The 15121-nt window shown below is 38.5% G+C and overlaps 1 protein-coding gene across 2 annotated transcripts in view; it reads right to left on the reverse strand.

Annotated features, from left to right (window-relative positions):
- SLC12A1 (solute carrier family 12 member 1) overlaps positions 1-15121 on the reverse strand; it is an 87888-nt gene that overhangs the window by 52286 nt on the left and 20481 nt on the right. For both annotated transcript variants that reach the window (XM_081089656.1, XM_081089657.1), the window contains 4 exons: positions 13326-13436; positions 11333-11444; positions 9452-9579; positions 2849-2933 (listed from right to left, as the gene is read on the reverse strand). In XM_081089656.1, the coding sequence (XP_080945782.1) occupies positions 2849-2933; positions 9452-9579; positions 11333-11444; positions 13326-13436 (436 nt within the window). The remainder of the gene's footprint in view (positions 1-2848; positions 2934-9451; positions 9580-11332; positions 11445-13325; positions 13437-15121) is intronic.

Consider the following 15121-nt stretch of genomic DNA (forward strand, 5'->3'; position numbering starts at 1 on the left):
CCTCTGTAGCCTGGGGGCACCCCCTGTGTCTAACAGGCTGCCACTTCCACCGCCTTGGGTGGTTTCAGTCCTAGCTCTCACTTGTCTCTGTAAGGCCATTGTGGGTTGGAATACCTTACTTTCTGATCCCTTAAAATGCAAAAACAGTGCCTTGCACATAATACATACTCAATTCAGATTTCTGGCTTAGTGCTACTGATTCGGTGTTTTTCAAATAGGATTTATTGTCTCGTTTGTGAGAGAACCAAGGGATGGCATTATTGAATTCCAGTAATTAAGAGAACCAAGTCCTCACTTTCAACTATTGATATTCCTTGCATACTATTTTAAACAGTTACAATTATACTTAACTAGAGGCCCAGTGCATGACATTCATGTACTGGGGGAGAGAGGGGTCCCTCAGCCTCACCTGTGCAGCAGACATCCCCTGAGTGGTCCTTAGTGCTGCTCAGAGGCAGGAGAGGCTCCCACCACGGCAGCTGCACTTGCCAGTCATGAACCTGGCTTCTGGCGGAGTGGTGCTCCCCCTGTGGGAGTGCACTGACCACCAAGGGGCAGCTCCTGTGTTGAGCATCTGCTCCCTATTGGTCAGTGCAAGTCATAGAGACTGGTAGTTCCACCGTTCGGTCGATTTGCATATTAGCCTTTTATTATATAGGATATACAATTTTAATGATTTAAATAATAAAATATTTGGGGATAAAATATTAAGATTTCTTAATCAATAGTAGTGGTCAAATAATATTCTATCAAATACTTACCTCAGTTTACTCCATTTTTTCATACATTTAGGTGTTCTTATTATTTTCTATTATAAATATTCTACGAACATCTTTATGCATATATATTTTTTGTATCTTAACATATTTCTCTAGGGTAGATTCTCAGAATTGGAGTTATAAACTTTTTAAAGATCCTTAATATATATATCTTAATCACCAATATTCCCTATGAATTTTTCTAACTATAATCTGACATTATGTATTTAATAAGGTTATTGAAATATGTGAACATAGGTGTGAAACATATACAAACTTGTCTGAACTACTTGAAGGATAAATACTGATGCCGACCAAAAAAACTATTCTTTTTGCTATTCAAACTCCAGCCAGGGAGAGTTCTCACTCCTTGCGAATAACAGTAAGAGAGGTCCCGTGGTAGGTAGTATCTCATGGGAACCCTCGGGCACATTCATAGTCTTTAAATCCAGGAAAGACTTAAGAATCATAGAATCTGCAAGTTGAAAGAACCACTTAAAATAGTCAGTGCAGAATTTTTTTTAATATAGTGGTCTGCAGCTCGGTGTAAACACTTGAAGTTATGGGTGCGGGTTATCAAGAATGATCCATCCCAGATTTTACTTCTTTGCATTGTTTATTTATGTTGAGCTGACTTTTCTAAATCATGTATTTTGACTTCTGCATAATAGAGCTCCCCAAATTCCAATGCAGCCAAGCCACGAACCATTATTCACACTAACGACAAGCCATGGACCCATGACCATCCTTCTCCTATCCTGGGAAAAGTATAGAAACACAGATTTTTCCATCCATCAGGAGCAAAAACTAAAAGAATCTTTGAAATCAGGTCTATAACTTTATGTATTCCTTTATTTTTACTTTGTGTAAGAAAGAAAACCATTTGGGAAATTTAACTTTGAGTGACTTCAATGATATTTAAAAATATGTTGATTTACTAAAGCATTGGAATAAAACCTCTTTGCATGTAACTAAGCTTGGAAATGCCACAATAATACTGTTAACAGCATTATCCAATTTCCTCAAATAAGAAGCAGTGAGAGAAACAAGCAACTAAGTGGATTATTTTGCTTTTTTCTTTAGAAACCAAACTCAAGACATATGTATTTCCCAATTTGCTCCATAGTAAACAGAGGGTGACCGAGATGTGCCTTTTGGTAAAATTGTCATCCAGATTCCCATAATGATCCAGCCTGGAGCTGTACTCCCTAGTGAGCAAAGAAAATAGTTTTCTTCTCTGAATGTTCTACATTCCTTCCTCTCTAATAATGACATACAAGTGAGGTGACCCCAACCAGGAGGAGGTATGGCTGCAGGCAGCAGGTAGAACGAGAGTCAGCTTAGGAATAGCAGGTGAATCCACATATTTTCTGCTCATTGGGAAATGTAGGGACTGGCTGCCCACACTGCTGGCAGCTGGGTCTTGCTGTGATTTCTTGCTGATCAGTGGCAGTGACATTTCCATAGTAAGGACAGCAGTGCAAGGAGGGGACACAGCCATCAGTTCTATACCTTTCATAATTTCCTAAGGCTTTTGTTGTTTGCTTTGTTTTGTTTTGCATCTGGCTTTTTTCTTTCGCTGTTCCCCACCTGCCCTAAGGCAAGGGAGGTGGGTGCTGGCAGGAATGACTTCCTTGGCAGTAGGAATCTTATCATAGACTCATTCTAGAGTAATGAAATGGGACCCTTTGTGTTCATTAAATTGACCAATCTGTTTACTTCTTACTCTATCCCTGACCCAGAGACAGCTGGGCTACAGTTTCATTGTAGGCAAACCTCACAGTGGTTCTCAACCTGTGGGTCGCAAACAATGAAAATACATCCTGCATATCGAATATTTACATTATGATTCATAACAGTAGCAAAATTACAGTTATGAAGTAGCACCGAAAATAATTTTATGGTTGGGGGTCACCACATGAGGAACTGTATTTAAGGGTCACGGCATTAGGAAGGTTGAGAACCACTGTGAGTATCTAAGAAAGGAATTAAAATAGTTGCCTTTTTGAAAATATGCTACTTATGTTCTATTGAAAATCCACTGAACATGAAAATCCATCAGGTACCATCATCAGAGACGTACAACTTACCTACACAAATAGCAACTCCTATGTAGGCGACGGTGGTGATGAAAATGGCCAGCATGGTTCCTCTGGGGATGGCATCTTGGGGATCCTTTAAAAAATAATGTGGAGGTACAAGGAGACAGGGTGGGATAAGAAACAGAGATCAGTTGGAGTTATTTCTGTATTTTCAATTTTTTAGGCTATTCTTCCTGAGGCAAGTTCTCAAGAAAAGATCAAGCTAATAGCAAAATGGTGAGCTCAAGTTCTTTTGGGATAAAGATAATGTTCTGAGAGTGAATGAAGAAATCTGCAGAATTCTGCGCTGAACAGAAGAGATCTCTAACTGTCCAGGAGGGAGCTCTTATAGAAAAGTATGCCAGTTAGTTCACTCACTAATGCCTCTCTCTCTCCTTATCTCCTGTGAATTCCATGCAAATTCATTAAACCTGAAATTATTAGGAGAAATATCCAACCATACCCGGCACATTGACAATATCGCTCTGTGTGTTTATTTTGTACTAAGCTTAAGCTCGCCTGAAAAAAAAAATCACTTTTGACTTTGCACAAAGGTTGATCTGCTAAATTCACCAATCCCTCAAATTTCCCCTTTGGAATCTAGCTCAGGAATGACTGCAATGGGACATATTTAATTTCCAGAAGCAGGCATGAATAAAGAGGCAAATTTAAGCTTATACCAGAAATGGGCTTTTCTCTTGCTTCTAAGTGTATAAAAATTCACTGAGCTGAACTCACATCATATATAATATACCATTTTATATCCTATTTGCAGGAGCTAACTCATATCATAATCAATTCCAAGCAGCATAACTTCTAAATAATTGAATTCAACTTAACAGGGATTATTAAATAGAGATTCTAATGTAGTTATTGATTGTACAGGACAGTGCCTGGCATACAGTAGGAGTCAATAAATATTGAATTGAGGGAAGCATAGTCTCAGTAGGCATTCATTCCCCCACCAGAGGACATGAGACTCATCAATACAAATAAGAAATCAATGCAGTTAAAGTACAAGTGGGTTTTTTTGTTTGTTTCTTTGTTTTTTAGCTTAAATCTGCTGATCAAAACCATCAGAAAGGTAAACTCATGGTGACTATAGACTCAACCTGACAGCTGAATAATCAAGCCAGCCTGTCCCCATATAGGAGGAAGCCATCCGCATGGAGTCACTCTCTGGTCATTCATTCCTTCCCACTCTTTCAGGAATATCTCCACAAATGGTTTCCCCAATACAATGATTTGCAGCCTTCTTTACCTCACAGCACACATACACTAATTACTAAAATTCTATGGCACACCACAAAATACATTTTTTGCCAGTCTGAAAAAAATATATATATATGTGTGTGTATATATATATATAATTTTGATTCATTCATACTGGACAGCTATTGTGTTGGCTGTGGCATTTTTTTATTTGAAAATCTAAGGCAGTGGTTCTCAACCTGTGGGTCGCGACCCCTTTTGAGGTCGAACGACCCTTTCACAGGGGTCGCCTAAATACATCCTGCATATCAGATGTTTACATTACGATTCATAACAGTAGCAAAATTACAGTTATGAAGTAGCAACAAAATAATTTTATGGTTGGAGGTCACCACAACATGAGGAACTGTATTAAAGGATCGCGGCATTAGGATGGTTGAGAACCACTGATCTAAGGGGAAATAGGTTAGTGCCCCTGACAAAACAGTCAGGTATTGCATGTTTTAAATTTTTCTGTGGCACACCGGTTGAAAATTGTTGGTCCAATACATATATGTGCAGCCTCTTCCTTCCAAGCTATTGTCTCCCAAAGTGAATAGGGCAATGTGTGCAATTGAGCAGCACGTGGAAGGAAGAAGACAATTGTGGCTGAAGTGAGACCCACCCAATCTCCTAATTCATGTTATATTTCAAAATTTATTTTATTGATTAAGGATTTATTGGGATCTGAGTGAAATGTGAAGAACTGATTTAAATGGGAAGAGATAAAATATATGGAAGGATAAGAGGTGTGAAGATGGAAGGCAGTCTTGTACCTAAAACACAGAAACTTAGATTTTATTTAGAACTACCTCCTACAAGCTCTAAAATTACTTATTTAGAATTCATGTGCGGGCCAAACTGACCTGATATAAATCAGAACACCAATATCTTAATGTATGATCATATGTTCATGTTGTCTGGCCTATAGCTGCATTTTCCCCACAGGGATCAGGACTTTGACAAATGCTTAGTTTTCATTCTTTGTTAGTTTCCATCCCCCTAGAGATAAACCTAAATCTAACTTTCCTTCACCTTTCTTCATTAAATATTATACATTTATTATATAATATTAATAAATATTAATAAATATTATGTAATATAATAAATCATTAAATATATATATCTATATCCAGTGACCAGAATGGCAGAATGACCGGAATGACCAGACGACTGGTGACTATGTTGCGTACTGAAGCAGCCAATTGGCCTGATCCGGGCCCTGATTGCCCACCCCCTTGTCTCCCCCACCAACTGGCCTGGCCCCCAATGCCCCCGATCAGGGGCAGGGCTGGCTGGCCAACTGCCCATGGCCCCTCCCCTCTGCCAGCTGGGCCCGATGGGCCCCCACCAGGGTGGGTTGGCTGGATCCCACCCATGAGTGAATTTATGCACCGGGCCTCTAGTATATATATATATTTTGGATTTCTTCTTTTGGAGTATGTCAACCATATCCTAATCTTGCATCTCTGAAGGTGCATTTTAACTGTCTTGATTAGACTTGGGTATCTCCCAGATCGTCTTCAGGGCACATATTTACAGATTATCAATGAGTATTTTAACAAATAGAAGATTCAGGAAGGAACTTTGTGCCAACTCTCATTGACTGCCATCTTCAGAAAAATGATGGGTTGAGAGCAGAGGTAGCATCTTACATATTATTACAGTGTGTGAAAAATAAATGTTAAGTTGAATGGAGTTCATGATGTTTGATTGTTTCAAATTTCACTCAGAAAGAAATATGTACTGATGTTTCCTTGCTACTTCCCAATATGCTGTCACCTCTCAGGCCTTAACATGCTTGACCACTCTGGCTTTTGGTCATGTAAGGATAAGGGAAATATTACTTCTCAGAGCATTATTCTCCCTTAGCTTTCAGGACCCCACTCTGTCTTGGGTTCTCCTCTGTCTTAGGCAGCTTTTTCTCTTTCTTCTTCAAGGACTCCTTCTCCACCATCAATACTTTGAATATTGTTTCCCTGGGTGCTGCCTTGTTTTCTCCTCCCCTCCCTTTTGCACAGATCAGGATGAACTCATGCATGCCATGGCTTCCAGTCTTGCTCAAGCTCCTTTCTAGAGCTCCAGATTAAAAAAATGAAAAGGATGTTTTATTTTACTATATTTTGCAGTAAAAAAAAAAGTATTATACATCACAGCCAAGTATACACATACAAAATTTTCCTCAAGCAATTCTTTACTGCAAATGTTGTTTTCTGATTATTTTCACATCAGTGCTGTACTAGAATAAAATACAATAGATACATACCAGGAAATCTCCAATCTGATATCCTTCTGCCTTTTCAACCTCAATGGCCAAATATGAGCTTCTTTTTTTCTCATCTATTACACCATGCAATCAATTCAGTAGGTTGCACCAGCATGAAATGAATACTCTATTGTATTTTATTCTATTACAGCACTGATGTGAAAATAATCAGAAGACAGCATTTGCAGTAAAGAATTGTTTGAGGAAAATTTTATATGTGTACACTTGGCTGTGATGTATAATGTTTGCTTTTTTTACTGCAAAATATAGTAAAGTAAAACATCTTTTTCATTTCCTCTTCTAACTCTAAGTTGACCCCTTTGATCCATATTCCCTGCCATAGCCTTAATTCAAGGCCATGTCATCTGTTGCCCAGACGTCTGATATCTTCTAATTGATCTTTTTCCTCCAGTCTCCCTACTATCAGTCCCCTTCCCTGCCCCTCCCGCCTCCAGCACACTATCCATCCTTCACAATCTGATAGCAGGCGCTCTCTAAAACATATATCTAATCTTGATCTAACTTTCTTAGTGTCTCTAGCTAGTTTTGGGATAATATCCAAACTCCATTGTCTGTAGTTTAAAGGACTTCTGAGTTCTATTTACTAGTATAAATGAGGGTATGTGCTGAAAGTTAAGCTTAATTGTAAAATCCCCAAAGTATTTTTAAAAGGAAAGGAAAAGCACACACCTTTTTATAGCAATACTATTACCACTTGTGCCCTAAAAGTCATGAGATATCCTCTTCATTTCCTCCACATGCAAAATCAAAATTAGTGATTTCTCAGTACAGATTGATAGATAAGTAAAAATCTTTACTAATATAGCATCCCTAACTTAAGTTAGCATTTACCTCAGAAGAAATTGTAAGTTTTGCCTTTTTAGATAGCGATATTTTTTAGTTCTTTGCTTACTCCCAGAGTGCCCAGGACACAGAGAAGGCCCTTTATAAATATTTATTAATATATTGATGCAAATATTTTCCTTGGGTGCCCTGTTCTGCAGGTAAACTAACTCCCATCAGTAGCATCTATCTCTGTGCCTTCTTGCATTCCATTCCTTCTGTTTGATTGTCCTCTCTTCTTTGCTCTATTAATGAAGTCCTTGAACTCTGGATTGAATGTCCTTCCTCTGAAAGCCTTCCCTCACTTCTTTAGGGACAGCAACTACTGTTTCTCCTTCACCTTGCACATGATCTGTTTTTGCTTCTTAGGACTCAATTTGAGTAAGTATGTCTCCCCCTGAGACAATGACCTCCTGGAGGGAAGGGCTGAGGTCTCCTCTGCTTCCCTGGTGCCTGGTGCCCGGTGTAAGTAGGCTCAGTATGTATTGGCTGAGCTGAACTGACGACTAAGCATCTAATACAAAACTTGTCCTTAAGGAGCCTGAGAAAAGTACAGGATTCTTTCATTCAAATGTGTACTTACAGTTTATAGAAGCTTAAATCAGTGGCATCTGATACTTTTCCAAATCTGCGAAACTGGAAGCTCAACATCCACAGCTAAGTTTCATGAAGCAGTGGTATTTACCACTTGAATAATTTTGAACAACTTTAAGCTTTTGAGCCTCAGCCTCATCTTTTTTTATGCCATATTTCTGCTCAAAAATTTACCGTGGCACTGTGGTCCTTAATGTAACAAATCCCAAAGCCTTTATTCATTCACTCAATAAATATTTATGGAAGCTCTGAGGTTACAGCAATGAACAAAACCAAAGGCAAAGACCCCACTTTCATGGAGTTATATTCTAGAGCAAGCACCTCTCACTTGGTCTCTCCAACAGCCTCTCCTTCCCTTATAAGGTTACCCAGCACCATGAGAGCTTTTCCAGTTCAGATGTGAGAGATCCTTACTGGTCTTAGTTTTCCCTTTGCCTGGCTGTTCTTTTGTTTCTCTGCCTGTAGTACATTTTCTCACCAATAATCAATACTCAGCCTTTGCTTTCAGTTCACACTCAAGTGTTACTGCCAGGAGGAAATAATCCTTAACTTAATAATTATTTGTTCATTATGTTATCTTCCAATCCATTTGGCAGTGCCTACAGTTTTCATTTATACATATCTCTTGATGGCTTTTGCAAATATTTCTTGTTTTCCAAAGTAAGTTATAAATTTCTTGAGGTAAAATCTGTATCTTCTACTTTATGTGTGTGTGTGTGTGGTAGATACTGTTTATTGCCTCCTCATATTATTTCTCACCTTCTTCCTTTTACCTTAGAACCCTCTAAAATGTTACCTGGACACATCACTGCCCAGCTAGAGACTGTATTTGCCAGCCTTTTTTCCATCTAGGAAAGGCCTCAGACTAAATGCTGGCCAATGGAATGTCAGAAGTAGCGATACATTGGAAGTCCAGGAATTGCTTGTCCTCTGCTTCCTATTCCTCTTCCGATGGACTGGAATGTGATCTTGCAAATGACCAGTAATTTTTGACCTTGCAGATGAGGGCAATCCCCAAGGGAATGGTAAAACAGGGAGGTCATTTGGGTTCCTGTGCTACTTTTGGGAGATCTTTCTTACTCCACTGGGTGGCTATGAGTTCAAATTTTTATTCACTAAAAAAACTTCTATCTTGTTTGGGTCAAAATTACTGGTCTTTTATACAACATTCAAACCATATCCTAACAAATACAACACTACTTACAGTAGTTAACATAGAAAAATATGAGTGAGTGTTGGATAAATGCCAATTACACAAGTGTATGTATCCCTGAATTTAACATCAGCATTCAGCAATAAGGTAATTTGTCTTTGTTTCTTGTTTGTTTTTCTTAAATGTTCCATGTTCTTACACATTATGTGTTTAAAAGAGGAAGTAGTGGTTCTGATATTTTTTTCACTGAACTGTATTTATTTGGTTGGAAATGTGACACATGCTCTACTCTGCCTTTTGATATCACTGAATAAGACTTTGGAAGGACTACCAGAAATAGGATAGTTTGGCACTTAAAGATAATTGAATAATCAGGAAACCTTACAGAAATGTTATGGTTTGAAAGCTGTAGAGAAACAGGGTCACTATCGATCTCTGTAGCTCTTTGTGCTGCCCACCCACTGCACCACCACCTCCCGAGACTACAATAACAGAGAAAACATACCTCCAAGTCTCCTGAGATATTGGCACCTGCAAGAATCCCAGTGGCTGCTGGGAAAAAAATGGCAAAGACAGAGAAGAAACCTTCTCCTTTTGTGAAGCTTGGCCCAAAGTTTTCTGCAAATATTGATGCTGCAACACAAGTAATGAGAAAATTATTATTAGACATTCTTCACAGAGTATGAGATAAAGTTACCTTTGGCTTCTATAGCCCTAAATGCAAATGAGTTCCTATAATCTAAATGAAATGAACTGAAAGATGTTGGTGTGCTCCTGATGAACCTCATGGAATATTTGTCAACGGTCACATACATATCCCAAGTTTTTTGATCTCTAGAGCAGAGCTCTGCAATTTTTTAAAATATTTTCAATTCTTTATTGATCAAGGTATTACATGTGTGTCCTTATCCCCCCCATTGCCCCCCCCCCGTTCCCTCACCCCCCTAGTGTCTGTGTCCATTGGTTATGCTTATATGCATGCATACAAGTCCTTTGGTTGATCTCTCCCCCTTCCCCCCATTCTCCCCTGCCTTCCCTCTGAGGTTTGACAGTCTGATCGATGTTTCTCTGTCTCTGGATCTGTTTTTGTTCATCAGTTTATGTTGTTCATTATATTCCACAAATGACTGAAATCATGTGATATTTATCTTTCTCTGACTGGCTTATTTTGCTTAGACGATTGAAAAAATGAGGAAATGGAGAATTCTCTCATGGTCATACTCACAAATATGCCACACACATATACTCTTCTACACATATACAACTAATTCTCACATGCATAAATACCTTAATCAACACACTGCTTTTCTATGCCTTTTTTTAAAACTGCAGAACCTTGTGGGTGGGGCTACCTTACAATTTTGTTGTTAATATTCTCACCTACTCACCCCTTGCTGAGATTGAAATTTTGAATCCTTATACCACATTATCTATGGGAGAACACTATTGCCCCAGGTTGTCACCAATGAAAAGAAAATAATCTAGAAGAAAAGGAAAGGGAAGCAAGAAAAGAATGAAAAAATGTGAACAAAAGAATCTGGAATAATGCAAACATAAGGAAAGAAAATTTATAGCATCAGAAAAAATACAGCAGGAGGTGGAAGGAGGGAGAAGAATAACAAGGATAACAAGGAAAAGGATGTTAACATGCAAAGCAAACAAGACAATCCTTATAAAGAAAAAGAATCAGAAAGAAAGAGATGAGATCATATAAAAAGGAAATGAACCCTGACAACTGAGCAAATGAAGGGAAATCTTTGTAAAATCTCAGCAGTGGATCCATGAGTAAGCTAGAGTGGGAAGCTAGGCAAGAATGGACCTGTGGGGTAGAAGAGGAGAGAGAAGTCACATTCCATGCCCAGTGGCACTATCTCAGGATGCTACAGGAAGTAACTCCTACAGTCTTTTATGCTTGAAAGCCCAACAATGATACTAGGCAATGCTATTAAAAAGCAAGGTGCAAAAAAGTCTAGCAGTGAAAAAAAAAATGATTGTTTTTTCATTTAGTGCTCTCAGTGGTTGAACCAATGGTCTTGAGCTTTCTCCTCCTCCTTTGCATGCGCACTCTGCTTCTACTCTTTTGACAGCAACAAGCTGTCTAGCACTTGGAGGTTTTCAAGACACTTTTACATCCTCTATCTTACTTGCTTTTTAAAGATCCCCTCAGGAAGTTGTTATTATCAGTTTATCAGGAAAATCTGAGACCCAAGCATGTCAGCTGGTAAGCAGCAGGGTTGAGACTTATGCTGGCTCTCCTGAATCCAACCTCTGGCTCTTCCCTGGATCACACGGGAATTCCAAGGCTGGAGTGGCGGTTACAGGGATGCTGATGGAGGTGAGCAACGGAGAGCTATTTATTGCAAAGCAACTCATTTGTCAACTGTACCTTGGTAGTTAAAGAAACCTCTGGACTTCTTCTCATTGTTGGATGGGATGACGGTTCCAATGAAGAAGTTTGCAATAGCAATAAGAAGAATGATCAGAAGGATCACTTGAGCCTAGCATGGCAAAATAAAAGGAGGCCAAGTTAGATTTATTTAACAATTTTGTGCAAAACCATGAAAGTTATGTTCCCCTGACGAAAGACTCTATCTCATTATTGCAGTTGAGACTCTACTGCCCAGAGTAGGTAACAAGTAGATCCTAATGAAATGACTTCTTAATAAGCCTTATTTGACCTGAGTATACATATTACATTTTCAATGGGAGTATGTGCTTGGACACTTGAAAGTGACATTACAAGAACATTCTAAGTACTAAGTAGGTAACTCACTGCAGTGTCCTCAGGAATATAAGTGAAACCCCAATTTTTAACATTAATAGAGCTTATTTCCTTTTTAGGCAGAACTCCATGGATTCCTCCCATCCCCAGTGCTAACTGCAGAAGTACAAGAACACAGAATGACTCATAGAATTCCCTGGACACTTAGTGTATTTGATGTTGGTCTGCCAATGTGTTCCCAGCACAAGCAGCCTGCAAAGTTGACCAGCCAAATTGTCTATTTTTAGTTTCCCATACATTTCAGGGTGTTTATTGACTTGGCATTTCCACATGCTGTTCCCTCTGCTAAGAAGGCACTTCTTTTTGCAGAACTATTTCCTTCTTTTTATCCTTTCAGTTCTAGTTACCTCCTCAGACAGGCCTTTCATGACCACTGGATCTAAATCAATAATAGCTAACATTCACCAAGGGTTTATACTATAACAGCTGCAAATTTAACTTTATCAGTATTCTTTTAGAAGTAGGTAGTATTATCAGCATTTAAAGATAAAAAAAACTGAGTCATAAAGATAAATTAAACAACTTACTAAGGGTCATATGGTTATAAACTAGATTTGAATCTAGGCATTCTAACAGCAGAACTTTAACTTCTACCCTCTATTGTCATGAAACTATATTGCCGCCCTCAGGGAATAAAGCCCTTGAAAGTAGATTTCCCATTATTTTCTATCTCAGTGCCCTGCTTATTGCCTTCATAGTACTTTGACAATTTACCATGTTATATGTGCTTGTTATCTCCTTGATTATTACTCAGATCCTCATAGACCATGTATTCAACTAGGGTAGGAATTGTGCCTGTTTTATTCAGAGCTGAATATCCAGTGCCTAGCAGAATGCCCAGGACAAGTACTTAATCAATTTTTGTTTAATGTGTGAATGATTAACCCATAAATAAGTGCCATGTAGAAATGTTTCCTATTGCTTTCTATAGATGGAAGGCTTTGGCTTTTCCTAGCCGGTGAACATCAGTAGTCTCGTTACTCCATCTCCAGGTATATAAGTTCAGTTTCAATTAGACTAGCCACTGTATAGTTACAAAGCAATCAGAAAACACGCTCCCCATCGTTTAGAAGTTTACTGTTTTACTACTCTTTAAATCCAGGTATTCTCTAGTTCCAAGGCCTGTGATGCCCTCTAATTTGCTACTGAAGTACTAGATTTCAGAGAATGATAGTTTCTGCTTCTATTACCTTCTTCCAACACATTTGCCATTTCTTTTGAGTTTCGGCACTCATAGCCACCTTGAAAGGGGCTACCAGGGGTGTGATGGAGAAACACAGGCCGCCAGCATGTACAGATGCTATGATCATAAGGGGATCTGGGCATGAAGATGGCACCAACCGTGGTGGTTGTGTCACTGTGATGATACATAAACAAGGACAAAGCACTGATCTGATCATGTCACACGTGAGCTGTGAGTCAAGACCACCTGGATGTCATGCTTTGAGGGCTTGGTGTTCCACCCTAGCGCTAGCCTGCAGCTTTTCCATAGCAAGTAATAATAGCAATTCTTTTTAAATATGGGCCTCCTTCTGTCCCTGCAACTTGTTCCAGGCCTGACCATCAATTGTTGATAACCTCATTTTGTGAAATTCACCTTTGCTTCCCATTCCATTCCAGCTACTGAAATTCCTAAAAGAATCACCACTGTGATTGAGCCTATGATCCGGATATCATTGGTTGGATCCACCATCATTGAATCACTCTCCTGGGGAGAAAAAAATCACAAAAATGGTTAGAGATGGATCTTTTATTTTTTTTCCCCTAGTGTATTTATTGTATCATTTAACAGTAAGATGAGATACTATACACTACTGTCTGAGGCCATACAGGATGATAGAAAAATGAAGTGCTCATGAATTTGAGAAGATAAAGAACCTAACATTATTCTTTTCTAGGATAACAGGCCTTTGATAGCCAAAGTTAGGAGTTGGACATTTTATTTTTTTTAATTTTTTTAAATATATTTTATTGATTTTTTACAGAGAGGAAGGGAGAGAGAGATAGAGAGTTAGAAACATCGATGGGAGAGAAACATCGATCAGCCGCCTCCTGCACATCTCCTACTGGGGATGTGCCCGCAACCCAGGTACATGCCCTTGACCGGAATCGAACCTGGGACCTTTCAGTCCGCAGGCCGATGCTCTATCCACTGAGCCAAACCGGTTTCGGCAGGAGTTGGACATTTTAGAGATTCATTCTAATTACAGCTTTAGAAGCTATTATAGCACTAAGTAAAAGTATGTGTAGATACACATATTATGTATTGTTTCAGAAGAATGACTTGTTATTTTTGTGTGTCAGAGAAATTCTAGAGGAATAAAAATTAGTGTTTTCCAAAGTTAATATTGGAATATAAGTGTTATTCAATTAAAGAACAAACTACACAAAGCAGGCAATGCATCTCTTGAAGAGAGCATACCTTATGAACCGTATGACCCACTCATTTATTCATCTAATTTTAAAACAAATATACTGTTACCAATTAAACTCAGTGAATGCTATCACTACCACAGAAAGAGGACTAGAAGATAGGTCATATACCAACTAATTCGTATGCACACATATATACCACCTAGATGGGGCACCTAAACTAGGACATGCCTAGTTTTCTGCCATGGGTTATTCTAATGTTTGAAATTTCTTTCTCTTTGTAAACCTATAATAATAATAGTAATACAGGAGTCCCCCTGCCCTTATCTGTGGTTTCCCTCTCCATAGTTTCAGTTACCCATGGTCAACCATGGTCCAAAAATATTAAATGGAAAATTCCAGAAATGAACAATTCATAAGCTTTAAATTAAGTGCTGTTCTGAGTAGCATGATGAAACCTTGTGCTGTCTTCTCTGTCCTACTTAGGATGTGAATCATCCCTTTGTCCAGTGTGTTCATGCTGTATACACTACCTGCCTGCCTGTCAGCCACACAGTAGTCTTCTAGGTTATCAGATCAACTATCACGATATCTTGGTGCTTTTGTTCAAGTAACCTATTCTACTTAATGGTTTCACAGTGCAAGGGTAGTGATGCTGGCAATTCGGATATGCCAAAGAGAAGTCAAAGTTGTATAGAGCTTCCTTTAAGTGAAAAGGTGACTACAGTACAATAAGGTATTTTGAACGAGACCACATTTATATAACATATTATAGCATATTCTTAGAATTTTTCTATTTTATTGAGTTATTGTGGTTAATCTCTTGTGCTTAGTTTATAAATTAAACTTTATAATAGGTTTCATATGTATAGGAAAAACATAGTATATGTAAGGTTTGGTACTATCCACAGTTTCAGGCATATACCCTCAGTAAAGAGGGTGGGACTACTATATTGCTGCTGATAATAATACTCATTATTTACTGTATGTTATGCAGTATTTCATGTACATTATTTCATT

Source organism: Myotis nattereri (assembly GCF_964212035.1).
Source record: "Myotis nattereri genome assembly, chromosome: 1".
In the NCBI taxonomy this organism is placed as follows: Eukaryota; Metazoa; Chordata; class Mammalia; order Chiroptera; family Vespertilionidae; genus Myotis; species Myotis nattereri.